This window comes from Aspergillus saccharolyticus (genome assembly GCF_003184585.1).
Source record: "Aspergillus saccharolyticus JOP 1030-1 unplaced genomic scaffold BP01scaffold_35, whole genome shotgun sequence".
Lineage (NCBI taxonomy): Eukaryota > Fungi > Ascomycota > Eurotiomycetes > Eurotiales > Aspergillaceae > Aspergillus > Aspergillus saccharolyticus.
The window spans coordinates 264345-283631 of NW_020290645.1; the positions used below are offsets into that span (position 1 = coordinate 264345).

Consider the following 19287-nt stretch of genomic DNA (forward strand, 5'->3'; position numbering starts at 1 on the left):
ATGAACAGGAGGTTTGTAGGTAGCTTAGATGGTGGAATCACACTCAGGTCCGGCTTTATGAGAGCTCGTAGTCTATGTTTTGAGGGAGTGGGTTTCACTACGGTCTAAAAAGGGGGGGGGGGGCAGGGGGGTAAACCTGGGGGGCTATGAATTCACGTGGCACACAGAACAAAGAACAGTCTCACAGTCTAAGCCTCGCTCCTCCTGACATCTCTGCAAGTGGCTTGGCCATGCGTTAGCAACACCATCGAGTGGTTAAGTAGCACGGTGGTGTGAATTCAACCTCTTCCATACAAGACCAGCTGAGCCGCACTCCGATTCGTTGCTCCGAAATCGGAAGTCGGGCCGAATAATTCGGAGATGCCAGTCAGACCCCGGTTTAGGGCTCCACCAGCCATGCAGGGAGTCCCCTTCAGCTGCAATCCTCACCTACCCTTACCACCTGGTTCGTCTGATTATCACGATGGAGGAGGCTGTAGGATCTCACTCAGACTCAGGCCTGAATCCTGGGAGAGAACTGCTCTTTTCGCCCCCAAACCACAGCCTGATGACGGAGGGAGCACTGTTGAGGGAGGAGTATATATAATCTTGCGTAGATGTAGAGCATGACTTTGTCGATTCTATAAGCTATCGATGCAAGATAGACGGAATCCCGAACGCGCAGCGATGTCATCTCATCTGTATCTCTTGATGTTGGCTTTGTCGGCTCTTCCTAGTCCAGTCGCGGCCGACAACAAGACCCAACCCTGGACCTGGACCACGCTTAATGCGACACTGCAGGGTCGATTGCATACCGCTAGTCCTCTGGCACGACCCTGTTTCAGCAGGTATAATGGTCAACCAATCCTCCCCGAGCCTAGCCAGTGTTCGGAGTTGCAAGCCCACTACACCTCGTCGGCGTATCGCACCGAGTTCTACAGCGGCTTCATGCACGACCAGAACGAGATCTGTGCTGCCTCAACCCATGCGAATGCCAGCCAGTGTCTGCTGGATCCCTCCGATCCGACCGATCCGACCGCCGTGAGCGCCCACGAGTGCGGTCAGGGCAGCGTGTCGCGCTTCTACATCCCTGTCACCGAAGCCGCCGATGTCCAGGCCGCGTTCGCCTTCTCCCGCCACACCGGGGTGGCGCTAAGCGTCAAGAACAGCGGCCACGACTACAGCAGCCGCAGTAGTCTGCGAGGATCCCTCGCCCTGTGGACGCGTCCGTTGCAGAAGCTGGAATTCCACCCCGCCTTTGTCCCCGAAGGCTGCCCCTCGTCCGCAGCGGCCGCCGCCATCACGGCGGGGGCGGGCATCAACTTCGACCAGGTCTACCGCTTCGCCCACGACCACAACGTGACCGTCCTCGGGGGCTCGTCCCCCACCGTGGGCGCATCCGGGGGGTTCATCATGGCCGGCGGGCACGGGCTGCTCTCCGCGCAGCTCGGACTGGGGATCGACCGCGTGCTGGAGTTCAAGCTTGTCACGCCCGACGGGGTACTCCGCCGGGCCAACGCGTGCCAGAACCGCGATCTCTTCTGGGCCCTGCGCGGCGGAGGGGGAGGGAGCTTTGGGCTGGTGTTGGAGTCGACCAGTCGCGTCGAGCCGCGCCTGCCCATTGTCTTCGCGTATCTCACCGTGCCTGCCAACGCGACACAGCTGGACGGCTTCACGACGCTGCTGATGCAACATGCGGTGCGCTGGGCGCAGGACGGCTGGAGCGGGCCCAACGGGATGGACTATATCGCCATGGCCAACCCGGTCCTCGACCTGGCGGCGGCGCGGGCCTCGCTGGCGAAGGCGATTGCGTATGTGAATGCGCAGCCCGGGGGACAGGTGGTGGTGGCCGAGTACCCGGATTTCCTGTCCGTCTACGAGGCATTCATCCTGCCTGCGGCGAATGAGGGCATCGGCGAGGCCACCTTCGCCACCAACCGGTTGATCCCAACCGCGATGTTGCAGGATGCCGCCGGCCAGCAGCGCATTCTGGAGACCTTGAATCAGTTGATTGCCGAGGGGTATACGCCCACGCTCTTCGCGACTCCGCCGTCGGCCATCCATCCCCCTTATGTGCCTGGGTCGACCTCGGCTACGCCGGCCTGGAGGGACAGTACGTGGATGATTTCCACCGAAGCATCCTGGCAGTGGAACAGCACGGTGGCGGAGAAACGGGCCTTTGTGCAGCGGTTCAAAGCTGTCACCCGACGCCTGGAGGCGCTCGCGCCGGGGAGTGGCGCCTATTTCAGTGAGGCAGACGCGTTCACGGAAGACTGGCAGACGGCCTGGTGGGGGACCGAGAATTATGCCCGGCTGCTCCGGATCAAGAACCAGTACGATCCAGAGACGCTGTTACGGTGTTGGCGCTGCGTGGGCTGGCGTGAGGAGTGGGAGCAGCCGGGGGGTCAATTCGAGTGTCTGGGGGGACTGGACGTCTGATAGAGATGATGATGATAGATAGATACATGGATCGATAGATAGAATGTAAGGTCGATGCGCGTGCATCAGGATAGATAGCACTTTTTGATAGAGCCCTGGACCTGCCATGATTGGTGGGCACCTCATCGCTTTGGCATTATGTGCAGTGAGTTATTCAAGATAGACATAAATCTTCTTTCATACACTTGTCAGATTATGAGCTCTTTACTTAGTTAACTCTCAATCTATTCATACAAATATCGATTTTATTACTGTCTGATTCCAAATAGTCTTAAGAATATTATAGTTCTTTTGGTTATTTTCTCAATAGAAGATATGACCGACGTGAGCAGCAATTAGGGCTTTTCGCAAGATACCCCCGAATCTGGCCAGTCCGCTCGCAGACTTGACGATTCCACCCAGTAACATGGGTCAACACACTTGATCCTGTTGTGAAGCCAGTGCGATTGGCGAGAATGGAGAACAGATGCGATGATCTATGACATCTCCAGCACTGTTCTTGCCAAGTACAGTATCAATTGAACAGCAGGTACGTACAGACTTTGTAGTTGTCATATTGGGCAGAGATTGGGTACTTGGCGCATTAATACCGAGATTACTGCCACGACTGAGCCAAATTCGCCAGAAAATCTTCGATCAGCCTTGAATCATCACCGATCATAATATACCCGGGCTCTGGAGGAGTGGACGCCGCCGGGATCAACAGCCAGGCATGATTCGGCGCGCAAACTCGACTGCTGCTCGTACCCTGCTTCACAGACGGAAAGCAGTTCTTGCAGATGTCTGCTGCACAGACCCGACACTTATTGCACGACGCACAACTGTCATACTCTTCCGTGCAGACATCACAGTACCAACTCCACCTACCAGGCTCGTCGTCCGAAGATTCAAGTCCGTCGACGCTGAGGTGGTGTGCATCGCTGATGGCGTGGAACAGAGCAATAGAATTGGCATCATCCTCCGCTGTGACTAAGAATGTGGTCAGCTTGTAGAGTCTATTTGCGCGCCACTTGAAATCGATTTCCTCGATGCCAGCAAGAGATATCTTGACATAAGGCCTGAAATATCGCCTGGCCTGCTCGGTATCTCCATGATCCAGAAACCAACGCCCCAGATAAAGGCCCGCTCGATTCGCGATAAATGTCTCACTATTTAGCGGGGACTCGAATAACCATTTCGCTTGAGTTGTGGTTTCATGTAGAAATGTTTCAGTGTTGTGATGATCTCGTAACGCATCCATAAAGAGTTGATAGGCATAGCAGGACTCAGCCCTCTCTCTTGCATGCGTCATCTCCCAGTGACCGTCCCTGTCCACCTCCACTCGTGGCAGAGCCAAAATCCTTTGCCAAATCGCCATGGCCTTGCGCGGTTCATCCCTGAATCGACTGTAGAGCTCAGCTAGGCAGAGGTCGAGACTCACCACAACATGAGACCGCAAGTCGCGAACCCCGATAGCCCTGGCACGAAGAAACTGATTCACCAGCCAGTCTACCTTCCCCGTGGCGTGCGCGGCCGTCGCAATAGCCGGGAAAAAGCGACGGTGAATCCCCTGATCCTGAGTCAAACAGAAATCCAAGATAGTATCCTCGTGATCGCGAGCGGTTCGATCCATCGCTTGTAGAAGCTGGATGATCATGGTGGGATTGCGGTGTGGTGCTCTACTTAATTTGCCAGACAGTCGCTCGACCAGGATTACAACTCGTACACTGAAGACTTCCAACTGTAGTGCGGAATGAAGCCAATGCGCCGACTCCAGGGGGTCGTCCTCTGGTTCGTATAGCTCCGCCAAGGTCAATCGCAGGCTAGCAAGTTTGTATGGCGATACCATGATGGGACGATCTGAATCCGGGTATTCGGGCTCTTCCTTGGCCAGGAACAGTCTCGTGTATAGTGCCTCGGCTTCGAGATGCATTGTGATTGCCTCGTCTCGCTTGTTTTGTTTCAGGTAGATGCGAGCGATATCCAGACTGGCCCCCACTGATTGGGGCTGCAGACGTAGCGACATGTCGGCGTGATATTTCGCCTCGTCGAGATGGCCGAAATCGGACAGGCAGTTCCCGACTCGTTCATGCCACAATGCATTTTCTTCCACTTTCGTCCACCGCGCGACCTCCAGTACCGTTTCTGTATTCGGTATCTCGTGCAGGATCTCGAGATCCTTTCCCTCAGATATCAGTTTAACGGCCCACACCAGACGGAAACAGTTCGAGGCAGACCATATGGTCTCCTCCAGCCACGACTCGGCGCCATACTTGGCCAAGTCCAAGAACAAGCCCCCCGAGGTTTGGCGAGCCGATTTGAGCCAAACGCACATCTCATCATCTGTAGGCAAGTCGGAGCAGGCATCATCATGCAAAAGCCTCTCAACGAGTCGAAAGTCCCCGGAGGCGAAAAACTCCCAGTGGATGGGGTTCAGACAATGCACAGTGTCTGGACTCGCGAGCGCCCTGCACAGCAATGGTCCCATCTCACGCTTCTCAGAGGCATCGATCAGATCCTGGCTCATCAGCTGCCGCACATGTTTCCGCCAATGATTATGTGCATAAATGATCAAGGATATTCGTCCGGCCGGGTCTTCGTTCTCGGCAGAAACTTCCTGAAATAGCCGTAGGCAGTGTGTTAGAATGTGTTTCTGAGCCTCAACGATATTGACACCGACAGGCATGGAACTGGAGACATCAGACACTTTCCCATACCCAGGATTGCGCAAGTATTCGCCAATCGAGGCGTGCCGGAACACCACCCGTGTGGTGTCCTTGTTGGACTGGAACTCAGATATGATCGCATCGCTCGCTGGGCCCTGCAGGAAGTAGGCTGCAGCGTCCGTACCTTGAAGGTCTGCCGTCGTGAGGCCGTCCTCACGAAGTACCAGAAAGAACGAAGCATACTGAATTCGCAACATCGTCTCCAGATCAAAGACCCCATCGCCCCCCAGCGAGTCATACTGCAGGATGAAGTCCAGTTGGCGCAAGGTTAGTGGGACGTCGGAGCAGGCCAGCCAGGCAAGCATCGTATTCAGATTTTCCGCTTCTTCTTTCTCCAGCTTTGAGCTGAAGCCCCTGAGGACATGCTCCAACATTTCGTCCAGGCCTTTGGGCGCTTTTGTCAGGCTCTCCAGCATGCTACTCGCTCTTGTTTTGCGGCTCAACTCGCGGAGCATCAGATCTGCCCACAGGAACATCCCCTGGGATTTCTCCATCAGTTTGTCACGAATCGACGATTCCAGATCTCGAGGAATGCGACTCAAGACACGAGACTTTTGCATGGTGATGTCTATGAATGTTCGGATGTCGGCCGAGTTCTTGACTGCGTCTACCTGGATGCAGGGTATCTGTCCGATCGCGTCTGCGAGCTCTGCGTAGATCTCAGGTCTGCCCACCAAGAGAACCTTGATTGCAGAGCCTACCACCCATTAGTTGGACCTACGCGAAGAATTCCTTGAGCACTGACCACTGCATGAAGCTACATCCGAGAGCAGCTCAAAGAACTGCTCCCGATCATCCTGAAAAGCTTCGTCCAGACCATCGAATACCAGAATCATGGTTCTATGTGCTCTGTGCGCCAAGGCGAAGCACTGGGAGTAAAGCGTCCTCCATGCACTGCGGATGGTCTTGATTTCATCGGCAGAGCTGATCTGAGCTTCGAGGTACGCTTGATAAGAGGCGTCAACTTGGCAAACCTGCCAGGCGCAGTCCCGCAATGCCTGACTCACAGACTTCGTTTCGGTGTCGCTGTTACTGAAGAAGAAGTACGCGACCGAGCCAGTGTTTCCCTCTCTCGTTTTCTGCAGTTCGTTCAGCTGGTGGATGACATGCTGCGAGAGAACCGACTTTCCACATCCCGGGCTTCCACAGATCGCCAACAGGGGTGCCTCCCCGTCCACAGCCATCCACTTCCGGAACAAGGGCTCAGCAAAAATCCAATCCGCGGTCCCGGATACTCTCTTCTTTGCCAGGCTTTGATACGCATCCAGCGGATGCACTGAGGGCTTGAGAATCTCCCGGAGTCTCGCGATCGACATCTCGCCCTTGGCTGAACCCGCTGCTATCGTCTCCCTGACCTTGTGCATCTCTTGCTGGAACTCATTGCGAAAGGTTGCCTGCCCCAGAACCAAAGTTCCCAAGTCCTCGCTGACCTTGTCCATCTGATGCGCTGTACGCTTGGTCTCCGCCCATGTCTCCGCCGCAACCAGTCGATTCTCGCTCTGGCACAGCTTCTCCAGCTGGTCCAGCAGTCCTTGCAGCTTGTTGTCGCGACCGAGGAGCGCGTTCTTCGCGAACGTCAAGGTGCGCCCCAGAGTTCCACTGCGGATGACCTGCGCGGAGCGACCGAAGACTTCTAGTAGTATCACGAGGACATTCATCAATGTGGTGCGTAGCTCAGGTGTGACTTGGTTCACGAGGTAGATCTTGAGCCGCGCTAGAAAGTCCTGCGTCTCGGTTCTATGTCAGCATCACATTCGAACTGTCTTTCAGCGCGGAGTTTGTTCGAGGGACCTTCAGAGTTTCTAAAAGATCGACGATGGAATCATAGAAGGAAGATACCCCACGCGCCGCATCAATCAGTAACAGCAACGCGTTGAAGCATGCGGAGCTGGGCGCGAAAACCAGCGAGGCGCCCGTGGAGACAACATTGCCGACCAGCTCGATCGGTGTACACAATGCCTTGAGATTGTGAAATAGCACGGATCTCTTATCCCGAAAAGATAGAAAGTCAGAGTTTCTCGCGTCCAGCAGGGTGAGCAGCTCGTCAGCTGAGGCGGGGCTGGGGACTGCGGGGCTGTCGAGGTTATGGCCGGTCACGGACTTATAGCGCACTTTGGCCTGATTCCAAAGGTGATCAAAGTGATTGGGTTGAGCCATGAATCGAGATTTGTTGAGGAGTTAGGGCTCGCGAGACCGGGGGAAAGAGTGGCAGGTGGAAGTGCGCATCAGAAAGCTTCCAGGGAGTTTGGGGAATGAATGAATGCGGGGTAGGAGAATCAAGAAGTGTAGAGAAGTGACTAAAAGTAATTAGAGTAACTAAAGTAACTAGCGTGACTAGATGGGATAATGCCATGCACATAATCCTCGCTTATCCTGCACGGGACCTACATACACATACAATCACAGAAATACATCGATCGTGCACTCGCTTACAACAAGCTCATCCCAAACACTGCGCACAGCTGCGTACGATAGTTTGTGGCCCGAATAGCACACATGCATCTCGGAGAATCTCATGATATATGCTAATAGATTCGAGATTATAATATAATTGATAATACTGGTGTATTGAGATAATATCTACACAGATATTTCAGATTCAGTAATACACCTAAATTTTAATAGTTATAACTACAATTATAAACGGTAAGTATTGAATAATCTATGTATACTAAACAAGTTTCATATTCTAGAGCTTAAAAGTTTTCTCTAATAGAATACAATTGAGGCTGTGCTTATTGTCACGTGAGGCTGACATGGGGGGATGAGGGGTTGAGGTTGAGGTTGAAGTCCATCCTGAAGCCATATTTCAATCTTCCACATGACCAGCAACAGTTCAAGGCAACGTGGTTTAGGTGCATGAAACAAAGAAAAGGAAGAAAGAAAGAAAATAAAACCAAATGGCGGATCCCATTTCCATAACCTCGATCATCATTGACATTAGCGACCTTATCTCTCGCCTCTTAGCCTATGCCAAAGGAGTCCGCCAAGCGGCTGCTGATATCCGACGATTGAGCGAGGAGCTTTTTGCTCTGAACGGGGTTTTAGAACATCTAAAGTCGCAATATGAGGGGCCTCCTACGTTGATGAGATCAAGAGCCTCGGCGGATATCCCAGAATCGCTGAGAAACACCCTCAGAGAAACCAATGAGTCCGTTCAAATGTTGCTTGACGACCTGAAGCAACCAACAACCAGACTCAAAAGAGTCAAGCAGCAACTGGCGTGGCCATTCACCCGGACAGAATACGATGCCCATTTGGCCCGCCTCGAAAGGGTCAAATCGTGGTTAATCCTCATAATCACAAGTGATAGCCATTCAGTTCAGAGGGATTTGCAGGCCGATATCGCAGACCTCGCGAGGACCCTAAAAACAGACCTCCACCTACGTAGGGACGAAAAGTCCAGCGCTGCGCACAAAGATTTGCTTCAGTGGTTGGTTCCTGTTAGCCCTGTTGATCTGCATCATCAAGCCTCCAAAGCGCGAACGGATGACACAGGAAGATGGTTTCTCGATCATGCCTTCAAGGACTGGCTTCAATCTGATGTCCTGAACCACAGACTCTTTTCTCTGTTGGGTAAATGTACGTATCAGGCTCTATCACCGACAAGCTCTGCTAATTCGGATATACAGCTGGCATCGGAAAAACGACTCTATTGTAAGTCTTCACACTAGTCCAACGACCCTGTGCTGATATACATCAGTTCCCACATCGTCGACGAACTAGTCGCGCTCTCTGCAAAAGACAACAATCTGATCTTCGCCTATTTCTACTGTAAATTCGGTGATGCTGCTTTCCAGGAGCCAGTGAATATCTTAGGATCGCTCGTGGTGCAACTTTCGACATGGGATCCCTCCGTATTGGAGACCATCTGGCCACTATACGAAGCGACAGCAAAGTCGCATCTGCACAGGCAGCCGATTGCCATTAGTGCGCTGGAGGATGCTCTCATCAAGCACACATTTGATGACCGACGTGTCATTATCCTGATTGATGCAATCAATGAGAATCCACATCACGAACAGCTGATACATGCGCTAATGAGGATTGCGACTCATGCCAAAGACTTGCGAATTCTTATGATGAGCACAACAGACCTCTTGCCTGGAAAGACTTGCACGATACATATGAACGCCAGTCTCGTTAGACATGATATTGACAAGTTCATACCGTTAAGGCTTCAGCAAGACAACATCCTCAATAGTCTCAGCCAGAAAATGCAGCATCACATTTGGGAGACTCTTCTGGCAGGTGCCGATGGATCGTAAGTTGCAGAAACTGTGACTGTTCCACGGATGCTAACCGATGTGATCGCAGCTTCCGATGGACCCAGCTTTCTTTGGATAATCTCTCTACACTTAGGACTGCAAAGGCCATTCGGGAAGTACTGAAGTCGTGGCCGATGACTTTACGTGAGACCTACGTTTGCATGCTGGGGCGTATATCCCCCAATGACTGGGAGCTCGCCCGCAATGCTCTCTTCTGGCTCACCTTCTCGAAAGATTTGCTCACCCTACCAGGGCTCAACGAAGCCGTTATGCTAGACGAGGCATGCACGGAGCTAGACGAAGACTCTAAGCCAATCTCGCCTCAAATTCTGCTGCATATTTGTCAGGGTCTCATTGCCGAAGATGAGTTTGGACGGGTCAATCTATCCCATGCATCCGTGGCGGAATTTCTGACATCGGACTGGATCCGCTCCTCCAGCGTGGGATACTTTAGCCTGGACCCTGGAACAGCCGAGCAAATGATGATGCGACTTTGTCTGACATACTTGTGTCTCGACAACTTTCGCACCGGATATGCATCCTCCCATAGTTTGATTGCTGCCTGGGAGCACGAACACCCATTCCTAAATTACGCCGCCCAAAATTGGGGGATCCACGCTAGAGCATGTAGCTTTAACGAGTTGTGCGATCGATACCTTGTGAACAAGTTGTTCAGTTCTCGATGCTTGCCTAATGGCGGCAACTATGGTACCTGGCTGCAAGCGCTTCTGCCTGAAGCCGAGATGGAAGTTATCCAAACAACGCATCCGCTGTACTATGCCGCATCCTTTGGGTTGGTTCCGATTCTTGAAGAAATGCTTACATCTGTGCCTGCGCCAGACGTCAATGCTTGCGGCGGACGCTACGGATCCACACCTTTGTTTGTGGCATGCTGGCGAAAACAATTCGAGGCGGCCGAACTTCTACTCCAGGCGGGAGCAGATCCATATCTTTTGGACGAAGGTTCGGATTTGACGATACTTGAACTCCCTTTGTCGGAGAAATTCGCTCATTTGCTGAAGAATCCGCCAAGAGAACCGCGAAGAGTGGAGCGCGCGTATATAATGACGCCAGAAACCAACATCGTACAGGGGGTAGAGCTGGGACTGGAACAAGGCCAGGAAGCAGGACAAACGGCAGCAGATCCCCTCAACGAAGAGACTCACGGCATTGCTTCCGATCAGCAGAAATCAGGGAGATGCTCCATCACGTCCTCGATTGATCGCCCGCCTCTAGAAATGCTTGAACAACACATTCGGCAGCTCTTTCCTGCGCTGCAGCCTAATTCTTTGGCCCATCGCTTTGCCCACGCGCAGCTGCATCAATTCGACCACCTTCTCACCCTTCAGATTGCTCATCTAGAGGCAGTCTGCAATCAGTCATGTCAGTCAGGCGAATACTGCCTGGCTGCCCGCGCTCAAGAAGTAAGACAGACTTTGTCCTCTGACTTCGACGACCCTACATCAGCCTCACAGCTCTTTCCCTCTCAGTTCGAATGCTGTATGTGTTTTCAGCTCCACCATTTTCAGACCCGGTCAGCTTGGTTGGATCATGTCCACGCAGATCTCAAATCATACATCTGCACATTCCACGACTGTACTATTTCCAGGCCATTCAACCGGAAATCTGAATGGATACGTCATGAGACGCAAGCACACTGGGCACCAGAGTGGTGGGAATGCCCCCGCGCGGGTTGCAGCCGTCGTTTCTTCCGCAAAGACATTTTTTACCAGCATCTACTCCGAAGCCACGAACCGCTCACCTCAGATGACAAGGAGGCCGTCAAGCGGGTGCGGGAACTGATTCAGAAATGTCGCACCAAATCTCAACCCAGTCTGCAGCAAATCGCGTGTCGATTTTGTGGAGTGACTTTCGACGAGGTGAAGAGACTATTGATGCATGTGAGCAGTCATTTGGAGAATTTGGCGTTAAGCAGCTTTTTGTTGGTCCAACAGCATGGTACCAATGGATATGAGATATCAGACGAGAATAATCACGTCTCAGCTTGAGGGGATATATTGTCAATTAGCGCATTGTCCAAGATAGATGATGGCCAAAGGGAGAATGCAAGAACCCGGAGGATCCAGCTGAAAGGGGAAATCCAGACCGTTGACTGGGTCGCGGTAGTTGGTCTTACGGAGGAACTCGGGGATTTGCTGTGATCGCGCGCTGCGTGGTTCCGGTTCTAGCGTGAGGAAATGGTCAGTCAGGGGGTCTGGTGCGATGGGTCGAGTCCTTTGAAAAGAAGCAATACATTACAGAAAACGCATCACCGTAGCGAGTGCGGGCAATCGTCCGCGAAAAATTGTTGCAAATGTATTCGTCCTTGCCGGTTTCTGTGACGGCGTGCACAGCGTTGAGTTCATGATTCGTTGGAGCAGAACAATCTCAGCCCCCGTGGCCGTGGCCAGCTCGGCCACAGACAACGGTCGGTCATTTTGGGAGAGATGGCGGAAGATTCCGAGATCGATGGCGGGCTCGATCACGGCGAAGCTGGTGGTCTAGTATCCTGCGCGTCAGGGGTTGTCTTTAACAGCAATGGGCGTACCTTTCAGGGCAGCGACTCACGTTGCGCCAGCAGTATCTGAAGATTGTCTCGCAGGGCGTTTCAAAAGATGCTTGCAAAGAGTCGGCGACGTTCAAGAGTTGAAGTCGAGCCGCGGTTTGGTTAGACGTGAAGGCCTTGCTCAGCAAGTCGATCTTCTGGGCCAGGCTGGCGACTTTCTCAGGGGTCACGGGGCTTACAGCAATGCGATCGAGATCGGCGTTATGGACCACGTGAGAGCCCACTGCCGGATCAGAATGTTCGTTGGCTTCCACCGTGGCTACTAAACGAGAAGCACAGAGCGGGAAGCCAGGGCGAGAGAAGATTCGGAATCGTTTGGGAGCATTTTTGCTTCTTCCGCACCGGAGTATATATATGTAGTCTTTCAAGCTGCTGCTTCCGCGTCGAACCATGATCCCAGACACTCCTGGCTCAGATAATAAACCAGGGCTGGGGAATTATTGCACTACCTAAGCGGAACATGCCTCGTATGGGCAGGTATAGTTTTCCGAGACGAGGATTTCCGGCAATTGTATTCCGATTGGAGAAAAAGCCACCAAGCTTCACTGACGGCGGATCCGGAACGACGGTCCGGCAGAGAAGGGCCGGAGGGGCCACGGCACGGTTCCACGGTTGAGACCCGTCAATCCAGGGTATGTGCCACGATTTGGCCCTTAACGCCAAGTTTCGGATTGTAAGCCATAAGTTAATCTGTTGTGGATTCGAGGAGGATGGGGTACAACACATCCTCGTGCAGTTCACAGTGACACTTGATCCAGGGGTAGCAAAAGTTCCAACAAGTACCGAACCAATCAAGCCCAAACCCACTAGCCCTGGTTGCGATGGTTTACCTCATGACGCTAATCCCAGTGCCACCCACTACGGCCAGGATCATGCTTGAGTTGCACATTAGGAACCGCCCACTGAGTTGTCGAAGAGGAGTACATAGACCCTGCACTTGTGCACGAGACTCTCTCTCTCTCTGGCAATACCATGTCGTGGGGTCCGAAACCAACGGCTGCCGACATTTCCTGCTCTTATTTGACGGAACCGGCAGCCGGGGTTCGTCTTCATTGACGGGGTAGTATGTGAAAACGATCTGGAAATCTGCTGGTAACATTCTCTCGTCCTGCCTCTCCTCTTCTGGATGTTCCCGACTGCCCGAGTATGAGATGGAGGTGAAAGATGGAGATAGATAAAATCTGCGCAGAACAGCATACCACCAGAAGACTTACTGAGCAAGCAGCAGGCCGGAGCTGCACCGTGTGATTTGGGTGGTGAAGGTAGGCCTATCGCGAAGCTCCAGCTGCTGCCATCACCAATGAGCAGAAAGGAGCGCAAGAAACTTGACACGGAGCTCATCCGAATTAGTTTAGCAATGTAAAGTACAACCGGTATGTACAAACTCCTCAGGTGTTTATTTGGTCCGGTTCACAATGCGGAGGGGGAAACGACAAACAAACACATTGACCGCCACCGTGTCATCCAGAGTCAGCACAGAATTGATAGGCGTCACTTTTGCAATGATAGGGTAGTTGTAGTGTCAAGATGAGTCGGACCCTGTGCATTATCTGAATTGGGAGTAGTGTGGAAGAAGTCTTAGGTATAAATAGCCCTACCCCGGCTCAACGATCAATCACTCACAAGTTGGGCCGAGCACCGGCAGATTCATCTGTTTGCCTTGCGCTAACCATATCTGACTAAAGGAAGAGTTGTGACCCTGTGATAACTAACTTGAGTTAACTGGTCATCTGACGTAAGATTCACTATCTTCCCCGCACCCTGTCTCTCTATTCCTTCTCTCTCTCCTCTTTTCAGCTGGCCACGCGTGAACCCATCAAGCTACTCTCCTCGATCCCCCTGAGCGTGAAATATTGTGCATCGTGTTGAATCCAAGAGAAAGGCCAAGCAAAATGTCCTCATCCTCCTACCACAACGTCCTCTTCACGTGGGCCGAGAGCATCGACGCCAAAGCATGGTCGCAACTGCAGGACCTATTTGCGCCGACCATCTCAATCGACTATGGCGCGGTTGGAGGACCCAAGGCTTCAGAGGCACCCTCTGCAACGTTTGTGGATTGGGTTTCTGATCCCACACGGCTAGGCAACCCAGAGATCATCACGCAGCACTTGCTGGGCGCCTGTCATTGGACCGAACCATTTGAAGATACAGCCGGCAGGATGAGAGTCACGGTCAAGTTTCAGATTCGCGCTGCCCACTGGAAAAGGACGTCATCGACGTCCACCAGCAGTGCGACTGGCCACGGAACCAATCTGATGGAACTCGTAATGGATCAGCAGGGGCAGTGGAAGATTGTTGCGGTCACGGTGGGCATGAAGTGGTTGGAAGGAGATCTCCAAGCGGTTTTTAGCCAGTAAATTTGATCTCCTACTCTCTGCATGATGTACACAGATCCACTGGCAATTTTCAGAAGGACGGGGGAGACAGAGAAATAAAGTAACAGTTGGTGTCGCGAGCTTCCCCCTCCCCTTTCCCCCCCACTTCTAGTACATGACACCCCGGAAGCACAGAAACAAGCAATCTTACACTTTTGCAAGGCCTGCAAGAGTGCTCCCCGCATATTGCAGTCCAAAATTCACGCCCTGTCATTCCCGGAGAGGCCTCTGAAGGGGCCCATCGTCGTCTAGAAAACTACTAGCGAATAGTATTGCTTGTGCTTGACCTGGTGGGCCAGTATGTGGCGGTTTAAAACATACATATCAGGTCCGTATAGTATGCACGCAACAATGTGATCTGTTTTCACTCCGAAGCACGCCTACACAAGCTCACACAGAAGACATCGCCGGGTTGCACATCGCTTGTGGAGCTCATGGACCCGGGCCGGGCGGGCCTCCAGGGCCTCCTCCTCCACCCCCACAGCAGTCACAGCAGTCACAACAGCAGTCGCAGCATGAGAAACATTCGAAACAGCTTACACCGGCACACCTGCGCCTATTTAGTCACGGTGCATCATGGCGACACTCATGCCCAGCCACTCACAGTCCACAACAAATATCCTCTCCCTCACCACCACCTCGCAATTGGAGCATGGGCTCGCCGATGCGCTGAATGCGTTAACCGGAGACACGAGCTGGGAAGAAGGCTCGACAGGGGGACCTACTGGTTGTTCCGTGATAACACCCGTATGTGTGGAAGCTTCCATGCGCCTGGGATCCTGCATCTCAATGCTACTGGGATTCCAGGTGCTCTCGGTCACGGGCGCCTCCTGCAAAGGCCGCAGCCAAGTGGGTAAGATCGTATGGAACATAAGTGATTATTAGATGGTGGTATTCAAATGTTTGGAGGATTGCTCTGAGAAATTGTCCGAGTATGAAAGAGAAAGTCGCTTGATATAAGCATTTAAATAACCGGCTGGGCCTTGGCCGTAGGGCTGGTAGGGCTGAACTACTTTCGACTTACTTAGTCTCCCCGACGTCATCCTGGCACGATCCAAGACCCACCCGGAAAAAGTCACACCATGTAGGCAGCAGAATTCGACCGTTAGTACTTCCTCCAAGCACCTCGTCCAATTCCTGCATGGTCTGAATTTGTCAGGACCATGTTGATAAGTGTGCGAGCCAACCGGGACCGGTTTCTGTCTGTCCCCCATTCTGCCAGAGCTACGCAGACAAGTCCCACTATATATTGAAGCATTTCGTCATCAATTCTTTCAGGCATTCAGCTTCGACTGTACTTTCTTTGAAGCAAGCCTCTATTTGTTGCTACATATCAGTCCATTAGACTCTTTCCCAAGGCTGTTGATAACTCAACCGGGTCATGCACATGACATCCGTAGCCCTACCTTACCTCAAAGAGTGAAATGAATTCACAACGTCCACGAGTCACACACAAGACCGTGCCCTGTCCCGCCGCATTACACAGGGAATTGCGCCACGGGCGCTGGCAATCCTCGTGTGTGGTAAGTGAATGAGGAGAAGCACCGGGTAAATCTGGGTCGAAGGGACCTAAATATAGTATAGTACATACAAAGGCGGTTTGAAATCTGTTCTGGTTTTGCGCTCGGATCTCAACTAATCCTCTCCAGAATCTCACGAATTTCATTACAGACGATGTCTGGGTTATCCTTCTGAATGAAGTGACCAGCCCCGGGAGCCTGGAGGGGACCCTTGCTGCGCTCCGGCTCAGTGAGCTGAGCCAACCCCTCGTTGAAACGATGCCAGTAAGGGTTCATGTAGACCTCAGTAAGTCGCGGGGGAGCACCACCCATTCGCTCGAATTCCACCTCGAACGCCTCAAACTCGTGGCCAATCACGGTGATTCAAGGGCCGCAGCCGTCTCGACCCTGAAGTCTCGGTCCATCACTATCCGGCAAGAGTTGCTTGAGGTTCTTGCGGCTCAGCCCCTCGCGACTCCCATTGCTGGGATGGAACACGCGTTGCATGTACGCCCGGGCTGCACGGAGAGCATCTGCCGTCACCCCTTCGGGCAAGCTGGCCAGATCAAACCCAGACGCGTCTGGGTCGGGGTAGATGGAAACAAAATCGGAATTCGCGAGGACACTGTCCAGGAACAGAAGACCTGCCACAGTGCCGGGATGCTCTTGGGCATAGAGCCGAGCCAGGGCGCCGCCGATGGAATTCGAGACCACAACGAGCGGTAGGCGGCTAAGCTCAGTACCCATCTTATCGGAGGCGATCTGGGTGAGTAGCTGGTGTAGATCCCGCACTACAGTCAAGGTATCATGCCCGTGCATGGGATCCTCGGCGCGGATGTCGCCAGGATCACGGTCGGTGGTCTGGCCCTGGCCATAGCGGTCATAGGTCAACATGGCGGGCAGCCCCGAGGCGGGAGGCTGTGCCTGGAGACGCTCGATGACACCCTCCCACGAGCTCTGCGGTAGCCCGAGGCCGTTGACAAACACTACTAAGCAAGAGTTTGCCGCGCCTACTGCCGGATAGAAGCTGTAGCAGAGCTGGGCGGATGGCTTGGTGGCCAACGAGATAAATTGGTAGCGAGACATGTTGTGGATGGAGGGTTGCCAAGATGGGTGAACGAGGAAGAATAGCAAGTGAAGTAGAAAGAACGTGTTCTATTGCCAGGACTTCAGATTGTATCACCTCAATTTATACCAAAACAACAGTAAGCGTAAGTGGAGACTAAGTAGTCGACTTGACGACCACCAGTAACCGATCCAATTAAGCGTTACTGCTCCTGATTCCTCCTTCCCGCCTCTTCCTAGTGCTTATCTCTCAGCGTCAGCTCCGCCGGAACTACTGCAACTGCCCCAACGCATGCTCAATTCGCCGGATTCCCCCGGCTAGGGTCTCATTTACCTGTGATCTGACTACAACGTTCCTGTTCTGAGATGAGCGAGGCTGATAGAGCGCACGTAATATGCGAGGTTGAAATTCGCAGACTCCCAAAGGATCGTTACCATTCGGGTCAGCATACGAGTACTCTATAGCAGCCATGGTAATTCTTGATCTACATCTCCAGTAACCCACATGGGTAACTCAAGATACAGCTGTGAGGTAGAACACTTCCAACTGGACCAGCATCAGGGCCAAACTAAGTGCGTACAATAGGATGGCCGCGAGCGCGTGTTGCTGCAGCACATCTTCTCCTTGCCTGAGGTGGAAACCGGAAGTAATGTTGGCAGAAATCGACCGATCTGCCCAGCAAAGGTCCCACTTATATAAGTACAGGGCGTGTTTGGAACTGTTTTTATGGTTTATCTTGACATCTTTGAGCAGGTAAGTACTAGTACTGGGTACAGTTTGGGAAGCTATTCCCGTGGTTTATAACAAATACTTTGCGAGAAGTCAGACCGAGAGCAACCGTGGGGGAATTTAGTGTGGGGTGCGGGGAGTAAGTGAGTAAGTGGTTCACTCAGCGCATCGGATGACTAATCGCTAATCCGAAAGCCACTCCCCCCCGCAGCCTCGGAAAGAAAATACGGTAGATATCAATCCCTTCAATTCTCCTCTGCGTACCTGCAATGAATCCCTTCCAACGACCATCTCAAACAGCTGCCACCTGGCGGAAGGTGGGCCTGACCTCCGACTTCCCGGACGTGGACTCCGAGGATGCCAAGTCACGGATCAAAGCCAGCTGCAAGGCATTCCATGTCCCCACCGCGGCCACCGGCTGCCCGTCCGAGACCCCCGTCGAGGCCGACTTGGACATGCCGGGCAACATCAACGAGCAGGTTCTCGTCTTCAAGTATAAGGGCAAATTTCATGCGATTGATCACGTACGTATACTTCTGGATGAAAATGTGGATGGCCAGTAGGGATTGATTGTTCTGGCAGCAATGTCCACACGCATTGTATCCACTGTCCTGGGGCAGCGTGTTCGATATCGAGGACTTCGGGGTCACGCTGAGTGCGGGAATCACTTGTCCCAAGCATGGCTGGTCGTTTGATCTGTTTTCCGGTCAGGCAGACCGCGGCAACTACAAGCTCAAGGTCTGGGAGGTGCAGTTGCGCGATTCCCCATCTTCGGAAGATGGAGCTGCAGGATCTGCAGATCAAGAGGTCTGGGTGAGGAGGAAGCAACGGATTGGATAGATTATGTTGCAGGTCGGGGGGACTTGAGCATCACGGAGAGGTGGTCTGTTCTTGCGACTGAGGACTGTGTCACTACGGCTCTGGGTGGTTTTATAGGTATGTTCCGCCCTGAATTTTGGTCAGTGGACCGGATTCAGTCTCACACAGTGTATATAGATTTAGAGGTATTGGAACTTGCCAGCAACGGTGTTTTCAACATTAGAGGTAGACAGTGCACTGGGCGATGTATGACTGAGACTGGAGTTGAAAGAGGGGAGAAGCCGACCCATCAGGATTTCAGACGACACAGACTTTAGTGATAGATAACTTGAGCGCACTCGAGGCCGCCACCGACTTGCTTTGAGCGGATGCACTGCCAGAAATGACTCTGGAGGACAAAAAGATGGACTTGGGGGGAATCGAACCCCTGACCTCTCGCATGCGAAGCGAGCGCTCTACCACTGAGCTACAAGCCCAATTGCATGTTAGGTGGCAAAGTCTGAAGCTGTATGAGCAACTTTGATGATTTGCTAGGCAGCACTATTTTTAAACTGCCATCTCCCCCTGTCGCAACTCGAGACTGCAACATCGTCTTGGCTGCACCGCCAATTGGCGCAGGACGAGGGGCGGAAACCTGCCTCCATCCATCAATCCAGCCTTAAGAGGCGAAGCGCCGTCTTGGCGACTCTCTCCCTCTTCCTCTACCGCTGCCGATTCCTCTCCCTGCCATGACCCTTCGACCTTCAAGTACGTGGCCAAGACAATGCACATGGGCACAAATTCATTCTGTGCATTCGACAAGCCAATGAGTCCGGTTAGCGACGCCTGAGGTGACTTCCCTG

At 52.8% G+C, this 19287-nt stretch overlaps 8 protein-coding genes and 1 non-coding gene across 9 annotated transcripts; 5 read left to right on the forward strand and 4 right to left on the reverse strand.

The window, feature by feature from the left end:
• Nucleotides 1-690: 690 nt before the first annotated feature.
• On the forward strand, nt 691-2418 carry BP01DRAFT_303336 (FAD-binding domain-containing protein; the record flags this gene model as incomplete). Its single annotated transcript, XM_025572115.1, has 1 exon — nt 691-2418. The coding sequence occupies one exon, from the start codon at nt 691-693 to the stop codon at nt 2416-2418; it is 1728 nt and encodes a 575-aa protein (XP_025428419.1).
• A 288-nt stretch (nt 2419-2706) lies between these two features.
• BP01DRAFT_347003 (uncharacterized protein) lies at nt 2707-7357 on the reverse strand. Its single transcript, XM_025573667.1, has 3 exons — nt 6939-7357; nt 5869-6847; nt 2707-5820 (listed from the first exon to the last, which is right to left on the reverse strand). The coding sequence occupies exons 1-3, from the start codon at nt 7278-7280 to the stop codon at nt 3014-3016; spliced, it is 4128 nt and encodes a 1375-aa protein (XP_025428420.1). The 5' UTR covers nt 7281-7357; the 3' UTR covers nt 2707-3013.
• A 594-nt stretch (nt 7358-7951) lies between these two features.
• BP01DRAFT_394301 (ankyrin repeat domain-containing protein) lies at nt 7952-11572 on the forward strand. Its single transcript, XM_025578315.1, has 4 exons — nt 7952-8705; nt 8756-8780; nt 8827-9387; nt 9441-11572. The coding sequence occupies exons 1-4, from the start codon at nt 8024-8026 to the stop codon at nt 11398-11400; spliced, it is 3228 nt and encodes a 1075-aa protein (XP_025428421.1). The 5' UTR covers nt 7952-8023; the 3' UTR covers nt 11401-11572.
• A 74-nt stretch (nt 11573-11646) lies between these two features.
• BP01DRAFT_385542 (uncharacterized protein) lies at nt 11647-12349 on the reverse strand (the record flags this gene model as incomplete). The annotated part of the gene is made up of 2 exons (XM_025577606.1): nt 11647-11892; nt 11960-12349. The coding sequence occupies 2 exons, from the start codon at nt 12347-12349 to the stop codon at nt 11647-11649; spliced, it is 636 nt and encodes a 211-aa protein (XP_025428422.1).
• Nucleotides 12350-13744: 1395 nt separating this feature from the next.
• On the forward strand, nt 13745-14507 carry arp1 (scytalone dehydratase arp1). The gene has a single exon (XM_025570516.1). The coding sequence runs from the start codon at nt 13850-13852 to the stop codon at nt 14312-14314; it is 465 nt and encodes a 154-aa protein (XP_025428423.1). The 5' UTR covers nt 13745-13849; the 3' UTR covers nt 14315-14507.
• Nucleotides 14508-14656: 149 nt separating this feature from the next.
• On the forward strand, nt 14657-15285 carry BP01DRAFT_135652 (uncharacterized protein). Its single transcript, XM_025570517.1, has 2 exons — nt 14657-14996; nt 15058-15285. Exons 1-2 carry the CDS (start codon nt 14767-14769, stop codon nt 15215-15217), a joined length of 390 nt encoding a protein of 129 aa, XP_025428424.1. The 5' UTR covers nt 14657-14766; the 3' UTR covers nt 15218-15285.
• Nucleotides 15286-15490: 205 nt separating this feature from the next.
• BP01DRAFT_418048 (alpha/beta fold hydrolase) lies at nt 15491-16917 on the reverse strand (the record flags this gene model as incomplete). Its single annotated transcript, XM_025579292.1, has 2 exons — nt 15491-16194; nt 16330-16917. The coding sequence occupies 2 exons, from the start codon at nt 16915-16917 to the stop codon at nt 15964-15966; spliced, it is 819 nt and encodes a 272-aa protein (XP_025428425.1). The 3' UTR covers nt 15491-15963.
• A 960-nt stretch (nt 16918-17877) lies between these two features.
• Nucleotides 17878-18642, forward strand: BP01DRAFT_359520 (Rieske (2Fe-2S) protein). The gene is made up of 2 exons (XM_025575700.1): nt 17878-18150; nt 18209-18642. Exons 1-2 carry the CDS (start codon nt 17896-17898, stop codon nt 18464-18466), a joined length of 513 nt encoding a protein of 170 aa, XP_025428426.1. The 5' UTR covers nt 17878-17895; the 3' UTR covers nt 18467-18642.
• Nucleotides 18643-18849: 207 nt separating this feature from the next.
• Nucleotides 18850-18921, reverse strand: BP01DRAFT_t257. Its single transcript has one exon. It is a non-coding gene; the product is annotated as a tRNA-Ala (tRNA).
• Nucleotides 18922-19287: the final 366 nt, after the last annotated feature.